At 59.8% G+C, this 22,158-nt stretch overlaps 1 protein-coding gene and 1 long non-coding RNA gene across 2 annotated transcripts in view; both read right to left on the bottom strand.

Moving 5' to 3' along the window:
- Positions 1-9,392: 9,392 nt before the first annotated feature.
- LOC137462276 (uncharacterized) lies at positions 9,393-14,960 on the bottom strand. Its single transcript, XR_010993651.1, has 3 exons — positions 14,451-14,960; positions 13,691-13,899; positions 9,393-9,450 (listed from the first exon to the last, which is right to left on the bottom strand). It is a non-coding gene; the product is annotated as an uncharacterized lncRNA (long non-coding RNA).
- A 3,180-nt stretch (positions 14,961-18,140) lies between these two features.
- KIAA0319L (KIAA0319 like) overlaps positions 18,141-22,158 on the bottom strand; it is a 30,605-nt gene continuing 26,587 nt past the window's right edge. The window contains exons 20-21 of the mRNA XM_068172510.1: positions 21,824-21,915; positions 18,141-19,868 (exon numbers count right to left, since the gene is read on the bottom strand). Coding sequence (XP_068028611.1) covers positions 19,681-19,868; positions 21,824-21,915 — 280 coding nt within the window. The 3' untranslated portion in view covers positions 18,141-19,680. The remainder of the gene's footprint in view (positions 19,869-21,823; positions 21,916-22,158) is intronic.

Below are 22,158 nucleotides of genomic sequence, written 5' to 3'. Positions count from 1 at the left end.
GGACAAGCATGAGATAGGGACATGACTTCTCCTGGGCAGGAGAGGCAAGGGCCTCTATGGACTGTGATAGGGAGTTGGCCTGCAGTGAGCTTTGCTCCCTGAGCACATCCAACCCCTTTCTGCTCTCCCTTTCTGCCTCTGACCAGTGCTGCCAGTGGACATGGGAGTTTTTGACACAGAGCAGTCACCTGCCTGCAGAGCCCCTGATGCCCTCAGCCCTGACTCTAACCCAGCAGGTCCTGGCTCTTCCCACCACATTGGGATTGATCCCTTTCCCACAGTTTGGGGAGATTTGAATCCGTGAGGAGTTAAAGAACCGGTTTGGCTTTAAAGCAGGCACAGGGCACAAGCCCATGTTCCCTGCCAGCACAGCCCATCTCCACTGCCCGCCCCACTTACCGACTGTGAAAGCGAAGGCAGCAGCCTTTTCCGTGGTAACCCCCACGACGGCCACTGGCGCACTACTTGCCACGGCTGCAGGGAGGACAGAGCAGTGTCAGGGTGCTCTCTGTGACCCACACCTCCCCCTGCCACCAGCACCAGAACCGGCCTCCCCAAAAGCACCCAGAGGCCAGAGCGGGGAGCGAGGGCTGGGGCGCAGGGATGGGGACACCCATGGGCGGCAGGAGAGGAACAGTGTGCAGGGCTGCAGCAGCGGGGGCAGGCAGAATTCCAGGCAGCGGCCAGAGCTGCCCCTTTCCCCTCAGCAGCACCACCAGCAAAGCCGAGTGCTGCTCACCTATGAATGCAGCTCCAATGACAAGTCCCACGAGGAATGCAATGCCAATGTATTTGCAATCTAAGAAGGAAAGTGACACAAGGGCAGGTGTGTGGGCTCTAAAGCTCCTCCAGGCTGGAGCCCAGCTCCCTGTGCCGGGCAGGGCAGGGGCACGCTGGCAGCAGCAGCTCACCCAGCGCCGCCCTCCTTCAGCCCTGCAGCACCCAGGAGGAGAGGGGAGAAGGGGCGAAACCCAGAGCCCCTGTGCCCCCCATCTGTCCCACTGCAGGTCTCGTGTCCCCGACCCCTTGAGCCACCCCACTTACTCATGGTGGGCTGGGCAGGAGCGGGAGCTTCGATGAGTCTGCTCTAATCCTGGTCCCTTGATGAGCAAGAACAAGATTTTTTTCCGTGGCCAGCAGGTGAGGTCGGCGGGGTTTTGTTGCCCTTCACGGTCGCCCCCAGCCACCCCTCTCCCACCCAGGAGTCCCCGGCGCCCTCCCCACACAAGAAGAGATCGCCCCAGCCCCGGCTCCTGCCCGGCCCAGGGCTCGGTGGCTGCTTCGCCGGCACAGCGAGATGAGCAGCCCCCCGTTCCTGTGCCCCGCTCAGGGAAAGGGAGCTGTCCCCAAACACCCACCGTGGGACTGCGGCACCTCACGCCACCAACCTCTTCTGAGTGAATCTGTTGCGCTCTGAGGAGAAAGGGCGGAGGCCGGAATTATCCAGCCAGAGAGGGGTTGGTCCGCTGATATTCCAGAAATTTATGAAGCCCTTTGCTCAGTTTCACTTTCTGGTTAACTCTTGATGTTGCTGCATCTGCTAGCACGGGGCTGGGGCTCTCCTGTCCTCGGCGTCGCACCCTGGGAGTGTCCCCGGACTCCTCAGGCCTGTGCCAGGGCTCCTGTGGCTTCACGGGGCCTTTCCCCAGCAGGTTTGGGAGCGATGAAACTCCGCGGCTCTAAGGAGCACCCACAGCAGTCTCGAGAGCAGAGCTGAAGCGCCCTGCCTGCCTCCTCCGCAGTGGGCAGCCTCCAAAAGCAGCCAAAGCCCCTCTCTGCATCCCCCTTGTCCCGCTCCCTGCAGCCACTCCTCAGCCCGAGCCCGCTCAGGACAGCCCGGCGGCAGCGGTCAGGGGCAGCGGGTGCCGTAGCTCATGCGCCGCTGCAGCTGGTTGAAGGGGACCAAATCCAGTTGCAAGTTGATCTGGTTCCTTTTTACCAGCCCCAGGGACGCATCGTCTCTCCGGAGGCGCCGTCTGGACAGTGCTGGTGATGGGGGCTCCCGGCGTGGGGGTCCCAGCCCAAAAATACATACTTCTTAACATTCCATAGCACTGCCGGCTCCATATGGGCATATGAAGAAGTATGTAGGGTTGGGAGGGAGAGGCGGGCGCCGCGGGGCTGGGGGCGCAGGGCACGGGGCTGTCCCTGTGCCGGCCGTGTCCTCCAGCTCCAGGGAGATCCTGGAAGGAGCCAGCGGCCATGGCGAAACCCGAGACTGGGCAGGGGCTCTGGGGGGAGCACCTCCTGTCCACCCCAATGCCATCGGCCTCTCTCCGGTGCAGCCCGGGCAGAGGCACTGCCCATAAGGCCCCTGTGCCTGCAGGCACCCCACAGCTCCTCATGTTTGGAGCCATGGCCAACCCATGTGTGCCTGGGGCCCAGAGCCCCTCAGTGGCTGGAGAGTTCTCAGGCTGGTGTTTTGGGGTTGTTTGGCTGCCCTCTGAGGGTGATGGGACGCAGCTGAGGCTCAGTGCTTTGGGCTGTGGGGGCACCTGTGGAGCTGCACCTGCGAGGAGAAGGGGGCACAGCCAAGGGCCGTGTCCTGTGAGCCCACACGGGCCAGCAGGGACGGATGGCAGAGGTGGGTGCCTGTGCTTGGAGCCAATTCCAGAGGGGGAATGCTCCTCGGCCCTGGCTCTTGGCTTGGCAGGGGTCCCCTGCTGCTGCTGATGCCGCTGCTGCTGCACTGGGTCAGGATGCACCAACTCATTCCTCTGCCCCCTGCATCCCCCACGACCCCCAAACTCCACATCCCCATATCTGCCCCTGTGCCAGAGCAGTGGCTCAGGCTGGTGCACATGATGCCAGTGTAGGGGGGCACTGACCTCCCACACCCCCATGCCCCTGTCCACCTTTTCTGCAGGGCCAGGAGAAGGACACAAGACTCTGGGCCCTTCTCACCCCCTCCCCACCCAGCAGCTCTGGACTGGGAAGGATGGAGTTGCCTTTGCCCATGGGAGGAGGGATTCAGCTGAGAGCTCAGAGGCTTGGCAGTCTAAGGGGGCTGTGGGGGACTCCCCATCCCCAGCACAGCTTGGCCATGGCAGGGCGACAGAGGGGACGCACCTTGACCTCAGTGACTTTCGCAGTCCTAAACCTGCAGTTGGAAAGGGACATTGGCACGTACAGGGAGTGTTCCTGGGTTCCCAGGGCTGTCCCCTCTCAGGACAGGGGAGCGAGGGGTGCGTGGGGGTCCAGCTGTAGGCACGAGGGGCTGACCAGGCACGGCGTGGCCGTGACTCAGCAGCGGGAGCCGTGGCCACACGTGCCACGGCTCCCTGCAAGGAGCCCCCAGGTGCCAAGTACAGCCTCACATCGCTGGCCCTGCTCACAGCAGCCACAGGCAGCAGAGTCACTGCTCAGTGCCACCCCTGAGACACCAACCATTGCCATGAGCCACCACTGTGGCTGCCACCACAGCCATGCTCCCCCCAGGATGCTCTGCCAGCAGCCCAGGAGCTCCTGCCTGGCCGGTCCCCAGGGATCCGGCCCTGAGCATCCCAGACACGGCTCCCAGGACCCAAGACAAGTCCCCGGCCCAGCAGGAGCAGTGGGGCACAGCGTGTCTGGCAGGACCAGCTCCCCTGTCCCAGCCCAAATCAAACAGAGTGGGTGTCCTGAGCCCGAGGCTGCAGAGATGCACCCACTTCAGCCCCGGGGCTCTGCCGGCCCTGCGGTGCAGTGCCATGCTGCCCTGAGGATTTGCTGGAGCAGTGCCGGGGCCCCAGGGGCTGCCAGGCTTCAGTGGGAGCCAGCCCCTCGCTGTGCAGGGGGACAGGGAGCAAGGCTGGAAACACTGCCTGCTGCAATCCCTTCCTGGAGCACGGCAAATCCCCAGGTGTGGGGCAGGTACCTGAGCCATGATGCACACCAAGCACCACCACACAGACATGCTGGCACTGTTCATTTATTGTTTAACGTGATTGATTTTGAGTAAAATTAATCCAAACTGCTTAAAGCGGAAGCTGTATTAATTATTTGAGTTTCCATCATCTGCCATTTGAAGATGAATAAGGGTGCTTGGAAGGAAGGAATCTTGCTTTTGCTCTCTTGCTTGGATCATGGAGAATCATTATGCAACCAGTTGCTGCTCGAAGGCCATAGTCAGACCATTTATTATGCCCCTGCAAAGACAGAAAATGATGTTCCAGGAGCTTCACCACTGCCTGCTGAGGGACAAGCATGAGATAGGGACATGACTTCTCCTGGGCAGGAGAGGCAAGGGCCTCTATGGACTGTGATAGGGAGTTGGCCTGCAGTGAGCTTTGCTCCCTGAGCACATCCAACCCCTTTCTGCTCTCCCTTTCTGCCTCTGACCAGTGCTGCCAGTGGACATGGGAGTTTTTGACACGGAGCAGTCACCTGCCTGCAGAGCCCCTGATGCCCTCAGCCCTGACTCTAACCCAGCAGGTCCTGGCTCTTCCCACCACATTGGGATTGATCCCTTTCCCACAGTTTGGGGAGATTTGAATCCGTGAGGAGTTAAAGAACCGGTTTGGCTTTAAAGCAGGCACAGGGCACAAGCCCATGTTCCCTGCCAGCACAGCCCATCTCCACTGCCCGCCCCACTTACCGACTGTGAAAGCGAAGGCTGCAGCCTTTTCCGTGGTAACCCCCACGACGGCCACTGGCGCACTACTTGCCACGGCTGCAGGGAGGACAGAGCAGTGTCAGGGTGCTCTCTGTGACCCACACCTCCCCCTGCCACCAGCACCAGAACCGGCCTCCCCAAAAGCACCCAGGGACCAGAGCGGGGAGCGAGGGCTGGGGTGCAGGGATGGGGACACCCATGGGCGGCACGAGAGGAACAGTGTGCAGGGCTGCAGCAGCGGGGGCAGGCAGAATTCCAGGCAGCGGCCAGAGCTGCCCCTTTCCCCTCAGCAGCACCACCAGTAAAGCCGAGTGCTGCTCACCTATGAATGCAGCTCCAATGACAAGTCCCACGAGGAATGCAATGCCAATGTATTTGCAATCTAAGAAGGAAAGTGACACAAGGGCAGGTGTGTGGGCTCTAAAGCTCCTCCAGGCTGGAGCCCAGCTCCCTGTGCCGGGCAGGGCAGGGGCACGCTGGCAGCAGCAGCTCTCCCAGCGCCGCCCTCCTTCAGCCCTGCAGCACCCAGGAGGAGAGGGGAGAAGGGCGAAACCCAGAGCCCCTGTGCCCCCCATCTGTCCCACTGCAGGTCTCGTGTCCCCGACCCCTTGAGCCACCCAACTTACTCATGGTGGGCTGGGCAGGAGCGGGAGCTTCGATGAGTCTGCTCTAATCCTGGTCCCTTGATGAGCAAGAACAAGATTTTTTTCCGTGGCCGGCAGGTGAGGTCGGCGGGGTTTTGTTGCCCTTCACGGTCGCCCCCAGCCACCCCTCTCCCACCCAGGAGTCCCCGGCGCCCTCCCCACACAAGAAGAGATCGCCCCAGCCCCGGCTCCTGCCCGGCCCAGGGCTCGGTGGCTGCTTCGCCGGCACAGCGAGATGAGCAGCCCCCCGTTCCTGTGCCCCCCTCAGGGAAAGGGAGCTGTCCCCAAACACCCACCGTGGGACTGCGGCACCTCACGCCACCAAGCTCTTGTGAGTGAGTCTGTTGTGCTCTGAGGAGAAAGGGCGGAGGCCGGAATTATCCAGCCAGAGAGGGGTTGGTCCGCTGATATTCCAGAAATTTATGAAGCCCTTTGCTCAGTTTCACTTTCTGGTTAACTCTTGATGTTGCTGCCTCTGCTAGCACGGGACTGGGGCTCTCCTGTCCTCGGCGTCGCACCCTGGGGGTGTCCCCGGGCTCCTCAGGCCTGTGCCAGGGCTCCTGTGGCTTCACGGGGCCTTTCCCCAGCAGGTTTGGGAGCGATGAAACTCCGCGGCTCTAAGGAGCACCCACAGCAGTCTGGAGAGCAGAGCTGAAGCGCCCTGCCTGCCTCCTCCGCAGTGGGCAGCCTCCAAAAGCAGCCGAAGCCCCTCTCTGCATCCCCCTTGTCCCGCTCCCTGCAGCCACTCCTCAGCCCGAGCCCGCTCAGGACAGCCCGGCGGCAGCGGTCGGGGCAGCGAGTGCCGTAGCTCATGCGCCGCTGCAGCTGGTTGAAGGGGACCAAATCCAGTTGCAAGTTGATCTGGTTCCTTTTTACCAGCCCCAGGGACGCATCGTCTCTCCGGAGGCGCCGTCTGGACAGTGCTGGTGATGGGGGCTCCCGGCGTGGGGGTCCCAGCCCAAAAATACATACTTCTTAACATTCCATAGCACTGCCGGCTCCATATGGGCATATGAAGAAGTATGTAGGGTTGGGAGGGAGAGGCGGGCGCCGCGGGGCTGGGGGCGCAGGGCACGGGGCTGTCCCTGTGCCAGCCGTGTCCTCCAGCTCCAGGGAGATCCTGGAAGGAGCCAGCGGCCATGGCGAAACCCGAGACTGGGCAGGGGCTCTGGGGGAGCACCTCCTGTCCACCCCAATGCCATCGGCCTCTCTCTGGTGCAGCCCGGGCAGAGGCACTGCCCATAAGGCCCCTGTGCCTGCAGGCACCCCACAGCTCCTCATGTTTGGAGCCATGGCCAACCCATGTGTGCCTGGGGCCCAGAGCCCCTCAGTGGCTGGAGAGTTCTCAGGCTGGTGTTTTGGGGGGGTTTGGCTGCCCTTTGAGGGTGATGGGACGCAGCTGAGGCTCAGTGCTTTGGGCTGTGGGGGCACCTGTGGAGCTGCACCTGCGAGGAGAAGGGGGCACAGCCAAGGGCCGTGTCCTGTGAGCCCACACGGGCCAGCAGGGACGGAGGCAGAGGTGGGTGCCTGTGCTTGCAGCCACTTTCACAGGGGAATCCCCTTCAGCCCTGGCTCTTGGCTTGGCAGAGGTCCCCCTCCTGCTGTTGCTGCTGCTGCTGCTGCACTGGGTCAGGATGCACCAACTCATTCCTCTGCCCCCTGCATCCCCCACGACCCCCAAACTCCACATCCCCATATCTGCCCCTGTGCCAGAGCAGTGGCTCAGGCTGGTGCACATGATGCCAGTGTAGGGGGGCACTGACCTCCCACACCCCCATGCCCCTGTCCACCTTGTCTGCAGGGCCAGGAGAAGGACACAGGACTCTGGGCCCTTCTCACCCCCTCCCCACCCAGCAGCTCTGGACTGGGAAGGATGGAGTTGCCTTTGCCCATGGGAGGAGGGATTCAGCTGAGAGCTCAGAGGCTTGGCAGTCTAAGGGGGCTGTGGGGGACTCCCCATCCCCAGCACAGCTTGGCCATGGCAGGGCGACAGAGGGGACGCACCTTGACCTCAGTGACTTTCGCAGTCCTAAACCTGCAGTTGGAAAGGGACATTGGCACGTACAGGGAGTGTTCCTGGGTTCCCAGGGCTGTCCCCTCTCAGGACAGGGGAGCGAGGGGTGCGTGGGGGTCCAGCTGTAGGCACAAGGGGCTGACCAGGCACGGCGTGGCCGTGACTCAGCAGCGGGAGCCATGGCCACACGTGCCACAGCTCCCTGCAAGGAGCCCCCAGGTGCCAAGTACAGCCTCACATCGCTGGCCCTGCTCACAGCAGCCACAGGCAGCAGAGTCACTGCTCAGTGCCACCCCTGAGACACCAACCATTGCCATGAGCCACCACTGTGGCTGCCACCACAGCCATGCTCCCCCCAGGATGCTCTGCCAGCAGCCCAGGAGCTCCTGCATGGCCGGTCCCCAGGGATCCGGCCCTGAGCATCCCAGACACGGCTCCCAGGACCCAAGACAAGTCCCCGGCCCAGCAGGAGCAGTGGGGCACAGCGTGTCTGGCAGGACCAGCTCCCCTGTCCCAGCCCAAATCAAACAGAGTGGGTGTCCTGAGCCCGAGGCTGCAGAGATGCACCCACTTCAGCCCCGGGGCTCTGCCGGCCCTGCGGTGCAGTGCCATGCTGCCCTGAGGATTTGCTGGAGCAGTGCCGGGGTCCCAGGGGCTGCCAGGCTTCAGTGGGAGCCAGCCCCTCGCTGTGCAGGGGGACAGGGAGCAAGGCTGGAAACACTGCCTGCTGCAATCCCTTCCTGGAGCACGGCAAATCCCCAGGTGTGGGGCAGGTACCTGAGCCATGATGCACACCAAGCACCACCACACAGACATGCTGGCACTGTTCATTTATTGTTTAACGTGATTGATTTTGAGTAAAATGAATCCAAACTGCTTAAAGCGGAAGCTGTATTAATTATTTGAGTTTCCATCATCTGCCATTTGAAGATGAATAAGGGTGCTTGGAAGGAAGGAATCTTGCTTTTGCTCTCTTGCTTGGATCATGGAGAATCATTATGCAACCAGTTGCTGCTCGAAGGCCATAGTCAGGCCATTTATTATGCCCCTGCAAAGACAGAAAATGATGTTCCAGGAGCTTCACCACTGCCTGCTGAGGGACAAGCATGAGACAGGGACATGACTTCTCCTGGGCAGGAGAGGCAAGGGCCTCTATGGACTGTGATAGGGAGTTGGCCTGCAGTGAGCTTTGCTCCCTGAGCACATCCAACCCCTTTCTGCTCTCCCTTTCTGCCTCTGACCAGTGCTGCCAGTGGACATGGGAGTTTTTGACACGGAGCAGTCACCTGCCTGCAGAGCCCCTGATGCCCTCAGCCCTGACCCTAACCCAGCAGGTCCTGGCTCTTCCCACCACATTGGGATTGATCCCTTTCCCACAGTTTGGGGAGATTTGAATCCGTGAGGAGTTAAAGAACCGGTTTGGCTTTAAAGCAGGCACAGGGCACAAGCCCATGTTCCCTGCCAGCACAGCCCATCTCCACTGCCCGCCCCACTTACCGACTGTGAAAGCGAAGGCAGCAGCCTTTTCCGTGGTAACCCCCACGACGGCCACTGGCGCACTACTTGCCACGGCTGCAGGGAGGACAGAGCAGTGTCAGGGTGCTCTCTGTGACCCACACCTCCCCCTGCCACCAGCACCAGAACCGGCCTCCCCAAAAGCACCCAGGGACCAGAGCGGGGAGCGAGGGCTGGGGTGCAGGGATGGGGACACCCATGGGTGGCAGGAGAGGAACAGTGTGCAGGGCTGCAGCAGCGGGGGCAGGCAGAATTCCAGGCAGCGGCCAGAGCTGCCCCTTTCCCCTCAGCAGCACCACCAGCAAAGCCGAGTGCTGCTCACCTATGAATACAGCTCCAATGACAAGTCCCACGAGGAATGCAATGCCAATGTATTTGCAATCTAAGAAGGAAAGTGACACAAGGGCAGGTGTGTGGGCTCTAAAGCTCCTCCAGGCTGGAGCCCAGCTCCCTGTGCCGGGCAGGGCAGGGGCACGCTGGCAGCAGCAGCTCTCCCAGCGCCGCCCTCCTTCAGCCCTGCAGCACCCAGGAGGAGAGGGGAGAAGGGGCGAAACCCAGAGCCCCTGTGCCCCCCATCTGTCCCACTGCAGGTCTCGTCTCCCCGACCCCTTGAGCCACCCAACTTACTCATGGTGGGCTGGGCAGGAGCGGGAGCTTCGATGAGTCTGCTCTAATCCTGGTCCCTTGATGAGCAAGAACAAGATTTTTTTCCGTGGCCGGCAGGTGAGGTCGGCAGGGTTTTGTTGCCCTTCACGGTCGCCCCCAGCCACCCCTCTCCCACCCAGGAGTCCCCGGCGCCCTCCCCACACAAGAAGAGATCGCCGCGGCCCCGGCTCCTGCCCGGCCCAGGGCTCGGTGGCTGCTTCGCCGGCACAGCGAGATGAGCAGCCCCCCGTTCCTGTGCCCCCCTCAGGGAAAGGGAGCTGTCCCCAAACACCCACCGTGGGACTGCGGCACCTCACACCACCAACCTCTTGTGAGTGAGTCTGTAGCGCTCTGAGGAGAAAGGTCGGAGGCCGGAATTATCCAGCCAGAGAGGGGTTGGTCCGCTGATATTCCAGAAATTTATGAAGCCCTTTGCTCAGTTTCACTTTCTGGTTAACTCTTGATGTTGCTGCGTCTGCTAGCACGGGGCTGGGGCTCTCCTGTCCTCGGCGTCGCACCCTGGGGGTGTCCCTGGGCTCCTCAGGCCTATGCCAGGGCTCCTGTGGCTTCACGGGGCCTTTCCCCAGCAGGTTTGGGAGCGATGAAATTCCGCGGCTCTAAGGAGCACCCACAGCAGTCTGGAGAGCAGAGCTGGAGCGCCCTGCCTGCCTCCTCCACAGTTGGCAGCCTCCAAAAGCAGCCGAAGCCCCTCTCTGCATCCCCCTTGTCCCGCTCCCTGCAGCCACTCCTCAGCCCAAGCCCGCTCAGGACAGCCCGGCGGCAGCGGTCAGGGGCAGCGGGTGCCGTAGCTCATGTGCCGCTGCAGCTGGTTGAAGGGGACCAAATCCAGTTGCAAGTTGATCTGGTTCCTTTTTACCAGCCCCAGGGACGCATCGTCTCTCCGGAGGCGCCGTCTGGACAGTGCTGGTGATGGGGGCTCCCGGCGTGGGGGTCCCAGCCCAAAAATACATACTTCTTAACATTCCATAGCACTGCCGGCTCCATATGGGCATATGAAGAAGTATGTAGGGTTGGGAGGGAGAGGCGGGCGCCGCGGGGCTGGGGGCGCAGGGCACGGGGCTGTCCCTGTGCCAGCCGTGTCCTCCAGCTCCAGGGAGATCCTGGAAGGAGCCAGCGGCCATGGCGAAACCCGAGACTGGGCAGGGGCTCTGGGGGAGCACCTCCTGTCCACCCCAATGCCATCGGCCTCTCTCCGGTGCAGCCCGGGCAGAGGCACTGCCCATAAGGCCCCTGTGCCTGCAGGCACCCCACAGCTCCTCATGTTTGGAGCCATGGCCAACCCATGTGTGCCTGGGGCCCAGAGCCCCTCAGTGGCTGGAGACTTCTCAGGCTGGTGTTTTGGGGTTGTTTGGCTGCCCTTTGAGGGTGATGGGACGCAGCTGAGGCTCAGTGCTTTGGGCTGTGGGGGCACCTGTGGAGCTGCACCTGCGAGGAGAAGGGGGCACAGCCAAGGGCCGTGTCCTGTGAGCCCACACGGGCCAGCAGGGACGGATGGCAGAGGTGGGTGCCTGTGCTTGCAGCCACTTTCACAGGGGAATCCCCTTCAGCCCTGGCTCTTGGCTTGGCAGAGGTCCCCCTCCTGCTGCTGATGCCGCTGCTGCTGCACTGGGTCAGGATGCACCAACTCATTCCTCTGCCCCCTGCATCCCCCACGACCCCCAAACTCCACATCCCCATATCTGCCCCTGTGCCAGAGCAGTGGCTCAGGCTGGTGCACATGATGCCAGTGTAGGGGGGCACTCACCTCCCACACCCCCATGCCCCTGTCCACCTTTTCTGCAGGGCCAGGAGAAGGACACAAGACTCTGGGCCCTTCTCACCCCCTCCCCACCCAGCAGCTCTGGACTGGGAAGGATGGAGTTGCCTTTGCCCATGGGAGGAGGGATTCAGCTGAGAGCTCAGAGGCTTGGCAGTCTAAGGGGGCTGTGGGGGACTCCCCATCCCCAGCACAGCTTGGCCATGGCAGGGCGACAGAGGGGACGCACCTTGACCTCAGTGACTTTCGCAGTCCTAAACCTGCAGTTGGAAAGGGACATTGGCACGTACAGGGAGTGTTCCTGGGTTCCCAGGGCTGTCCCCTCTCAGGACAGGGGAGCGAGGGGTGCGTGGGGGTCCAGCTGTAGGCACGAGGGGCTGACCAGGCACGGCGTGGCCGTGACTCAGCAGCGGGAGCCGTGGCCACACGTGCCACAGCTCCCTGCAAGGAGCCCCCAGGTGCCAAGTACAGCCTCACATCGCTGGCCCTGCTCACAGCAGCCACAGGCAGCAGAGTCACTGCTCAGTGCCACCCCTGAGACACCAACCATTGCCATGAGCCACCACTGTGGCTGCCACCACAGCCATGCTCCCCCCAGGATGCTCTGCCAGCAGCCCAGGAGCTCCTGCATGGCCGGTCCCCAGGGATCCGGCCCTGAGCATCCCAGACACGGCTCCCAGGACCCAAGACAAGTCCCCGGCCCAGCAGGAGCAGTGGGGCACAGCGTGTCTGGCAGGACCAGCTCCCCTGTCCCAGCCCAAATCAAACAGAGTGGGTGTCCTGAGCCCGAGGCTGCAGAGATGCACCCACTTCAGCCCTGGGGCTCTGCCGGCCCTGCAGTGCAGTGCCATGCTGTTCTGAGGATTTGCTGGAGCAGTGCCGGGGTCCCAGGGGCTGCCAGGCTTCAGTGGGAGCCAAAAGCTCAGGGCTGCACCCACCCTGAAACCGCAAACCCACGGCTCTCACATCGCAGCCAAGTTCATCTCCAGTCACCTCGGCTGACCTTGGGCAGTCTCTCAGTGCTGGATATTAGAGATACCCCAGCCCGAGTGGCCCACGCAGCCCCAGCCCATGGCACAGTTCCCACAGCCCTCGGCCGGGCTCTCCCAGTGACCTTGGCGGGCTGCACCCAGCTCCACAGCATGCTCCCTGCGTCCGGGGCACCTCGTGTCCCCCAGCTCCAGCCCGGGCCCCTCCTGCCTGTTCCCAGCACCCCTCCTTGCCCCTGCCCTGTTCAACCCCGCTGCCCTCTCTGTGCCCAGACATTCCTTTTCGTCACCACCAACCCCCCTGCAGCCCTGGGCGTGCCCCCCATCACCGAAGGCATCCCTGAGACCTCCCCAGCCCCAGCGCTGCATTTTGCAGCTGTAGACCCCGAGCTGAAACCCACCAGGGAGCTGTGGTCTGCAGCAGCCCCTCTTCCACAAAATCTCCATGTCCGCAGACCGGATGGGAGTCCCCGGCCAGGGCAGGCCCCTGTGTTCTCTGCCAGGAGCAGCTCCCTGCCCGGGCAGGGTGGTCTGTGGGCACCAGACGGCTTTGCAGGGGGAGGCGAAGGAGCCGGGGGGCTGCCGGGGCCGGCCGTAGTGGCACCCACGCGTCCGCAGGCACCCAACAACCCCAGCTTGGCTATAAAAGGAAGAGTCTTTTTTTTTTTCCCCCAGCTCCGCCAGCGCCGCGTCCCTGGCCGAGCTCTGCAGCCGCTGCCCGGCAGGGACCTTTCCAAGTTTTCCCCTCCAGCGCTGCCCCCCCAGCCGGCTTCCCCCGCCTCATCCATCCCCGGCAAACCCACTGCAGCAGCTGCTGAGTGACTTATAAAATACCAAGAGGCCCAGCAAGCAGGAGGGCGGTGGGTGCAAGGGGAGCGCTGGCACAGGGTGCCTGGGGGAGCACCGCGGCTCCCGTCCTGCCGTCCCTTCGCCCGCGGCATTGCCCGTGTCGGGGCGGTGGGCGCATGAGTCTGGTGCACCCGGCCGTGGTGGTCAGCACTTCCCTCCGTGCGAGTTCCAAATGTGATGCCGAGGTGCCCAGAAGTTGGGTTTCCCACCCTGTCCCACAGGCGTGGGGTGTCCCCAGTTTGCGTGGCGGAGGGTACCTCGGCTCCCTGGGGAGGGGGTGACCGTCCCCGCTGCAGGGGGACACCCGCAGGCAGAAGGGTCGGGTGCTGCCCGCAGAGCCCGAGCACTCACCACCCAGGACCCCTCTGCAGCCGGGACTTGCCGGGGGGCCCCATTGTCCCTCCAGCCACACAGAGACTCGCTGCCACCCCCCGCTCCTCCGCCTCCACCCGGCTGGCCCCAAGCAGGGGGGGCTGCGGTGTCCCCCTCCCCAGGGTGTCCCCTCCCCGCCCACGCCGAGCCGCTGCCGGCGCCCCAGCAGGAGCATCCCCGGCCCCGGCGGGCTCAGCACCGGCTGGGCTCGCTGAAGGTTAAACCTTGGCGGCGGGGAAAGCCCCGCTGCCCCCCGCAGACCCCGCACCTCCCGCCCGCAAGGCCACTCACGGTCCTGGAGGTGACACCGGCCGCAGCAGGCTGGGCTGGCGGCAGCGAGCTGCGGTGACACCCGGCACGAGCACGCTGCTTCCCTGCTCGCCTTGACTTTGCCACAGGACTCCTCCGGCTCGTCCGCAGGAGCTTGCAGCATCCTCCAGTTCAGCGGGAGAAGTTCCTCGCCAGGGAGGGAGGGAGGAGGGAGGGATTTAAGGCAGACCCTGCCTGGGATGCAACATCTACGGGTGCAGTTGAAGACCCCTCGCTCGCTGTGCACCCCAAAGCTCCCTCCTCGCTCGCCCCATCCTTGTCTCGGTGTCCCGACACATGTGTCCAATTCTGGAGGTGCTGCGTGGGTGATCTCTGCTGAGAAACCCTCTCCCTCTTGGACAGAGACCGTCAGGGCTGCCACCAGCCCGCAGACAGACAGCCAGCTCTGCCACCTACCCCATGTCCTCCGGGTGCCCGGCGGGGGTCCCAAAGCCATACCGTGGGGGAGCCGGCACACACCACTGGGCCCAGCAGCAGCCCAGGGCAGCTCGAGGGCAAAACGGAGCTCGTGGAGTGCACAGAAGGGTAAAACCTGTCACCACCCCAGCCACAGGAGATTCCCATGGCCAGGGGACCCTGTGGGGATGGGGATCCCTGGGTTGCCCCAGCTCCACCGTTTAGGGTGTCCCCAACACCCACGGGCCAGTTGTTCCAGCATCCCCAGCCGCCAAGTCCAGGGGTACAGAGCTGCTCTGCCCACCCGGGGCCCTGCCTGTCCTACCTGCGGAGAGCTGGCAGGGCAAGGGGGACCCCCTGCCCGGGGCAGGATGCTGGGAGACACCTTAGCATAGTTCCCAAAGGGAAAAGCCAGGACCAGCAGCGTGGCATCCCTCCCGCGGCGGTCCCGGCGGCTCCCTGCCTGCCACGACACCCTCCCCACCCCGGGTGCGCTCTGTTTGCCTGCTATTTTTGGCAGCCTCCTAAGAGCTCCTCTCAGGCTATTAATAATGAGAGTGAGAAATTCGTTTGGCCTCTCCTATATAAGGAAAGGTAGAGGCTTAGAGGCAGCTAAATATACTGGCGCGTGCGGGAGCGAGCGGGGAGCCTTTGGCACCGCGTGTGGAAAAGAGATTGTTTGAACAATGGAAACACGGACTCACTCGGCGCACGGGGCCCCGCCTGGACCGACGGGCGGACAGAGGGATGGACGGAGGGTGACGGTGCCCGCGGGCCTCCGCCGCAGCACCTGCATCGCCCCCGATGCCCCTCGGGGCTCTGCCTCAGCAGGAGGAGCAGCGGGAGAGGGGAGGCAGGAGCAGGGATGCTCTGCAACTCCTGCTCCGAGCCAGCCACGCTCGCCCCAAAACGCCTGTAACAACCTCCAGTGGGCCAGTAGCGACCCGGGGAGTGACGCTGGGTCTGTGCCCGGTCAGGAGGGACGTGAGGGGTGCTGGTGGTGGGCAGCAGGTGGACTGTGGTGGGGCGACCAGTTCCCACTGGGACATGGCCGGCACAGGGTCGGTCCTCCAGCTGAGCCCCCTGCAAATCCCGGCCTCTCTCAAGGCCGTGACCAGCGCTCCTGCCCAGCTCTGGAACAGCCGCGGGGACATCTCCCGCAGCCCGGGGCGCTGCAGGGTGCCAGCACGTGTCCCCATTGCCCAGGGAGCCACCAGCACCCCTGCAGTGTGCCCACAGCCTCGGCACAGGGATAATTTATGGAGCACACCATTACTGTGACTGCGTCGCCCCTGTGGCTACGGGGGACCCGGGCGAGGTGCGGAGCTCCTGTCAGGGAGAGCCTGGCTGGAAGAAGGAGAGCAGCAGCAATCCAGGGAATCCTAATGACAGGAAGGCGCTGGGGAGCAGCGCCAAATCCACACGGTCGGAGCAAGGACAGCACATGCAGCAGGATGAGTACAAAGAGAGGAAAAACCGGGCTCCTCTGGCTCCGGAAGGAGCCTTTTGGGTTTTTTTTTTTTAACTCTTCGTAGCCCCGGGTGCCGCTTAGGGAGGCACAAGTGGTGTAGCTGTGACTGCAGCCCCGACCTCCCCGGCTCCGTCACGGTCGGACAGGCGATGGCCTCGGCCTCGGCCGCGGTGCCTGCGGCCAAACCCCTGCACCAGAGGGACTGCGGGGCTTCCCCCGGCTGCTGAGCCACCAAAACACCGACAGCCGTGGTGGGCAGAGTCCTCGAGCTGCTGCCTTGGCCACCGTCACAGCTGCCTCAGTTTCTTGAGCTGTGAAATTCCAGCAATAAAACCCATTTCACAGACTGCGAGCCTAGGGCTGCTCTGAGGCTCCAGCCCAGGCCCTGATCCCCCGCTGGGGATGTGACACAAAAACTGCTGGAGGCAGGAGCAGCTCTTTGCCCTCAGGGCAGTGAGAAACCCCATTCTCCTCTTCTGGCGCTGCCCCAGGGCTGCTGCAAGTTCTCCCCACACACCAAGCCCAGCCCGCAGCTGGGGAGCTCAGCAGAATCCGGCTTCCTCTGTCCTTAACTGACATTGAGGGAAGTGAACTCAGAGACTCCAGCCCATCCCATGGACCACGTGAACTGTGCATGGACAGAAGGGCAACTCTGAAGGTGAATTTCCTCCCCTCTCTGAAAAATCTGTGTCTGAGTGCCATCGGGTCCTTCCTGGCTGCCATGGTGCTAAAGTGTGTTCCCTACACAGCCAGCCCCAGCAAGAGCTGGGTGGCCACAGTCATCTCCTTCAAGGACTCCACTAATTAATAAATGTTCCTCTGCTGCACGAGGAGGTGCTGCTATCCAGGTGTGAGGCAGCTGCTGTTTTGCTTTCCTGTGAAATGAAGTCTTTGGTGACTATTGTCCCACAGCTGAAACTGGAGAAAGAAGCAAAACACCGTCCCATTTGCAAGAAGCATTTTGTTAAAAAAAAAAAAGACTCTTAGTCTTGACCCAAGTAACACTGGAATCACCAAACATCATTAACCAAAGTGCAGACAGGTTGGGTACCCCCAGCTACACAGGAGGATGTGGAAAAGATTTAAGAGCAAACTATTTCAAAACTAGAATTTGCCTCAAACTTCTCCACCAGCACTTGAATATGTTAAAGGAAACAAAACTGAGTGAAGGTGCTGGTTCATCTGACAGATGTCTCAGCCTTTAACTTCCACACGTGGACAACTTGTAGCCAGTGTCTAATTGTGAAATCATAAAGCATAGCAATGCAGAAACCTTCCTGTGCAAGGTCACGCTCGCGGCGCCGGGTAACAAACCGGCAGCAAAATTAGTGACGCTGGGGGAGGAGGAGAGCAGGGAAAGGGATTCCAAAACCCCAAGGAGGCTCTGTGCACACACCTGGGGAGGGCTGTGCTCCTGGAACACTACAGCAGACAGCTCATCCTGCTCCTACCTTGGGCCAGAAGTTCCCACCTTCAGCCTAGGGGGTCTCCTCGCCTCTGTCAGACCCACACATCCTTGTGGCCCCCAAAGCTGGGGTGCAGAGCCAGTCCCCATTCCCAAAGGCTTGGTGGCACTGAGGGTTAACACGTGGAGGGGAAAGAGGCTGCACAGCCAGGGAATACTAATGGGAGCCAGGAATCTAACGTGAGCTTGTCTCGTGCTGTCACAAACCCGCACTCAGAGATGGCAAGTGACCTAGGAGCCACTGGGCACAGAGGGAAGGCCAAAGCCCTCCCCAGAGCCCAAACTTGGGTTGGGGTGCAGCCCCTCAGCACAGCAGCCCCACCTGAAGGGCTGTGAAACACAGGGGTGAAGGAAACAACCACAGCTGAACAAAGGTGTTGGAGGTAACAGCTGCACAGACTGTAATTCCCTCTCCTGTAACAAGCAGCCAGGCTCACTGGAAAACCCACCCTGGGTCTGCTGAGGAGGGCACTGACCCCTGCAGCAATGTCCAGTGGAAGGAAGGGCACTGACCCCTGCAGCAATGCCCCACCTGCTGCTGGGGGACCTGCCTGGGATGGGCAGGAGTGAGGGGCTCAAAAAGCACAAGCCCCAAGGACCAGAACCCAGCAGAGCCCAACAGTTCCCCTCTCCCAGCACAAAGTGCTCCCAGATGCAGCCTTGGGGCCACACCTGGTCAATCCCTGCAGCTCCAAACCCTCCTGTTCCCACAGTTTGTTCACTTACATCCAAATGAAGGGACACACAGAGGGTGGTGTCACCCAAGAGTTAAGTGTGGGGCCATGGGACAGCCAGTGCTGGGCTGTGCCCTCTGAGGAGCATCCCAGGGTCAGCCCTCCTCGTGTGTGGTCCTGGGTGGGTTTGGAGGGAAGGGTTTGGGGAGAGCGGGTGCAGGAGCCTCCAGGAAAGGGAAGCCTGAGCCAAGCCCCAGCTGTGTGCCAAACAGCCCAGGCAGAGAGTGACCCGTGCTGTGATGCCAGCAAATGCCGTGGCCTCAGCACTGGGAGAGCTGCAGGCTCCAGTGCTGGGCCTGAGGAACAGCTGATTGCCCAAAAAATAAACTCAGCAGCAGCCACGACTACATTCAGTGAGGGAACATCCCCTCACGTTCAATAGTGTTTAATCTTCATCTAGCTCAACACAAATCAGTAGTGCAGCAATATAAATACAACTGAGGAACTTAAAGCCTTTTGGCTTTCATAGCTCAATAAGAAAAAAAAAAAAGCCAATGAAACCAGTTTCCAGTTTTTAAATTAAACACAAAGAAAGGCAATGAACTGCCCACCCATCCCCAGAGAAGCAGTGGCATCCTCCATGCCAGCACGAGGCTGAGCTCTGCCCGAGGACAGGGTGCAACTCACGACAGCAGCACAGTGAGATAAGGGAGTGGGAATGGGAAAGGATGCCCTGCCTGCCCCTGGGCTCAGGCAGCAGGGACACAGTGACACGCTGTGCCACGTGCTGCTGGCACTGCCCACCACCCTTGGGTACCCAGAGTTCCCTTTTCCACCACGAAAGGATACCACGTGTGCTCTTAACACTGCAACAGGAGCACACAGGGCTCTGCAGCCACAACAGCACAAGGCCAGTGAGCTGCCAGCCTGAGGGAGCAGCCAGCTGGGGACTGCAGAGACAATCCCCATCACCTGGGATGTGCAAATTTTAAGGGGAAGAAAACCCAAACCAAAAAACCACAGTACATAGTGTTCCATAACTGAGATATGGTTAACGTCCAGCCTCATGGACGGCCTGGTGACCAACAGAAGGTGCTGGGGCCACAGAACATGTCACAGCTTTGGAATGAAGCCAGACGTTGGACACAGGTACCAAAGGTGGGTGTGTGTCCCCTCAGCTCTGGTACCAAGCAGGACTTTGCTGCAGGAGGGGGTTTCCCAGCCTGGGCAGTAACCACAGGTCAGCTTTTCACATATGAACAGGCACCAAGACCCCAGTACTCCCCATGAGAGTGGCCTGACAGCAATTTGGAACAGCCACAAACCCCTCTCCTATCTGCAAACTGCCAGAGTGTGGCCAGAGTGTTTACATTCCCCCTCCTCTACACTCCAAGAGCAGCCAAGTGCACGTGAAAGGACAAGTCTACATCAAAATAGTGCTTAAACCATTAGGGAAGGTGGGAGTAAAGGAGAAGAAAGTTGTTGGACAGCACAAGTAGCCTGTGGTAGGCTACAGGAGCCTGAAGGGAGCTCAGAGCACAGCTCAAGGACTTGACCTTCCTTTTCCAAGAAGCTCCAATGCAAGGGAGCTGGAAGTCCACAGGTGCTCCCTCCACTGCAGTCTGAGGTGGCTTAGGAGGGAGCTGCACATTCACAGTTGCTCCAAGTGGTTCTGTCCTGCCCTCTCCAGATGCCAGCTCCATCCTTTCCTGACTCTTCTCCTGGGGTTCACAGTTGCCTTCTCCTCCCTTTGATTTCCCTTGAAGTCCAAATTCAAGTACAACCAGTTTTAACTGAATGAAAAGAAACCCACAAAACCAAGGTTATTTTCTGTGAAACGAGTTAGCAGCGTTGTCCTAGTCAAAGTGGCCTCCAAAGGCCCTGGTAGGACAGGGACGGGATTGGCCTTCCCTGCTGAGCTCCAGCCAAGGCTGCCCATGGGGAGCTATAGGATTTCCTCCCTCTGGTTCTTGGGTTTGAGGGTCAGCTGTCCGTTGCGCAAGGAGCCGTTCTGGCTGCGGAGCAGTTTCCCTTTTTCCCGGTCAGGCCACGTGAAGATGGCTTCATCACTGTCCAGCTCGGACTCTGAGTGCATCAGGCTCGTGTTGAGGACCTGGGCTTTCTGTCTGCCACCTTGAAGAAGAAACATTCCCAGGTTAGAAATGCTTCTAACACCAGTGAACCACCTCACCTTGCCCCATCCCCTCTAAGTCTCCTTTTCCAATCACGTCTAAGAGGCAGCAGAATCTGACTTTCCTCTGTGTGTCTCTTATTCCCTCTGATGCTGAAGCCAAAGTGATCCTGTCTCAGACACTCTGGCATGTCAGAGGTCACAACAACAACACTCCATGACAGCAAAAAGCACAACAAGCAGACAGGAAGGCAATGATGCGACCAGAAGGGGCTGTGAGTACACGTGGGAGCTCTGTCTCCCTGACCTTGCTCGGGGCATTGCCTAGAAAATGCTTGGAGGGCTCACAACTGGAGGAAGGAATATGCAGGCGTGTGAGGGAAGATCTCTGCCATCTCACTACCCTCTCCCTACTCTCCTCTCTGCTACTCCTGTCTGCAAGGGAAGAGAGATAAATTAGCAGGATGAATTTAGATTAATGTACAAGGACAGGAGAGAGACATTCACTGATATTGTCAGCAGAGGAAATATTTAAATTTAGCTTTTCCTTAATGGAGAAATGCAACATTTTCTCTGCTAGCAGAAAGCTCCCTGGACATATCTAGCAGGGAAAAACTTCAGTCAGCAGCCAGCCTCAGAAGCAGCAAGATGAGTTTAGTTACCAGAGAGCAAATGGTGAGGCACATTTAGCACATTTATTGCACAGAGGGCTCTGAGGTGACAGATGGTCAGATTAAAGCAGAGTTGGGTGCTGAGGGAGGGAAACACACCCGGGTTTCCTGCAAGGGTATCTGTGTCTGAGCAGCTGGGACAGCGTGGTCTCCTGGGAGGAACAGCTGATCAGTCTGTCACTGCAATGCCCTCCATGCTGCTCTTGGGCACTGCTCACTTTGCTGGAACACCATTAAATGGGATTATACCAGGATGAGTGGTCATTTTCCGCTAGCAAACAAGGATCAGGGACTCTTTTCCATGCACAGCTAACACATTCCCTTCTCTAACAAAACCAGGACACGCTCTGATATGAAACACACACTCAGCAGCTGCAGAGCTCCCTGGCATTCAGCAGGGTTGTACTTTGTACATCCTTCCCAACACTCCCCTCTTTTCCTGGTCAGTCAGCAGGTGGCCATGGCTTGGTTCATGTATCAGATAAAAACACTCCAGCCTGAAATAACTCCCTGATCTTTGCAAAGCACTGACAAGCACTCTCAGGACAGCAATACGAGCAGGAAAATGCTGGCTAAGAACACTGAAGACAAATCCTGCCTTTCTGGAATGGGCCAATGGACCTGTAGCCACATGGAGCACTGAGGAATTAATGGATCTCCCTCTGAAATGCACCTTCTTACTGTAAAACTGGAGAATGAGCTAAAATGTGAAATTTTCACAGCCTGATACACACAGGGGCAAGAATAAATAAGTTGATGAACCAGTTGTTTGCGGTGGGTGAGTAGCAGAGCAGAAATAAACCTCAATCTCTCCAGTACACAAGTAGTTTGAGGTTGTTCTCAGGTGTTGATCAATTTAGTGTAATGTTTAGTGCCACTGAATTCCTGCTTTGCTGTAGAGAATGACCAAAGCATTACATATTGGCAAGAAGGGAACTACCAGAACCCAGGGGGAAACTTCAGAGCAGGAGAAGTTACAGTCAAGACCCAATTTTGGGCTTCCCGAGTCAGACTGTTCTGCACAGCTTAATGCATCCACTTCCTACTTCTGAGGTACCAAGTGGAGACACCAGGACCAGGCTAGTTTCAGCCCCAGTTTCCAAACCTAAAAGTTAGATGACTTTACTAAATAGCCCCTATACAGATCTGAGACAAGATTTCAGATCTTCTGAGACCCCGCTGTCAGTCCCTACATCATGTTTGTTTCACTGTGATTTTAAGTCCACTGAGAAAGAGTCCTCAGTCAGCACTCTGGAAGTGCTGAGCTCTTCCCTCTCACGTTTTACCTGCTTTGGGATTTGGTTTTAACTCCAGGCTTTCTTGATCCGTTGCATCCAAAATCTTGTATTTGCTTTTTCTTTTGGATTTTCCTTTCCGTCTAAAGGGGAGAAAAAGGAATTAAGAAACAGTCCATTTCCAAAAGGGCCAGAAGAAAAACAGCTCTGATCTTCAAAGCTAAAGCACTTGCTATTTAGGATTATGTTCATATTACAAAGCGAAACTTTAAAATGTTGCTCAGTTGCACATTTATAGATTAATCCAAATTTTGCTTCTTAACATAACCCAGAGTTCTGGAACTTCAACATTTAACTTGAAACATTTAAGTGAGAAAACCTAACAT

This window comes from Anomalospiza imberbis, chromosome 25 (genome assembly GCF_031753505.1).
Source record: "Anomalospiza imberbis isolate Cuckoo-Finch-1a 21T00152 chromosome 25, ASM3175350v1, whole genome shotgun sequence".
NCBI classification, from domain to species: Eukaryota; Metazoa; Chordata; class Aves; order Passeriformes; family Viduidae; genus Anomalospiza; species Anomalospiza imberbis.
The sequence above is the reverse complement of the archived record's forward strand: the minus strand, read 5'-3'. Positions and strand labels throughout refer to the sequence as shown.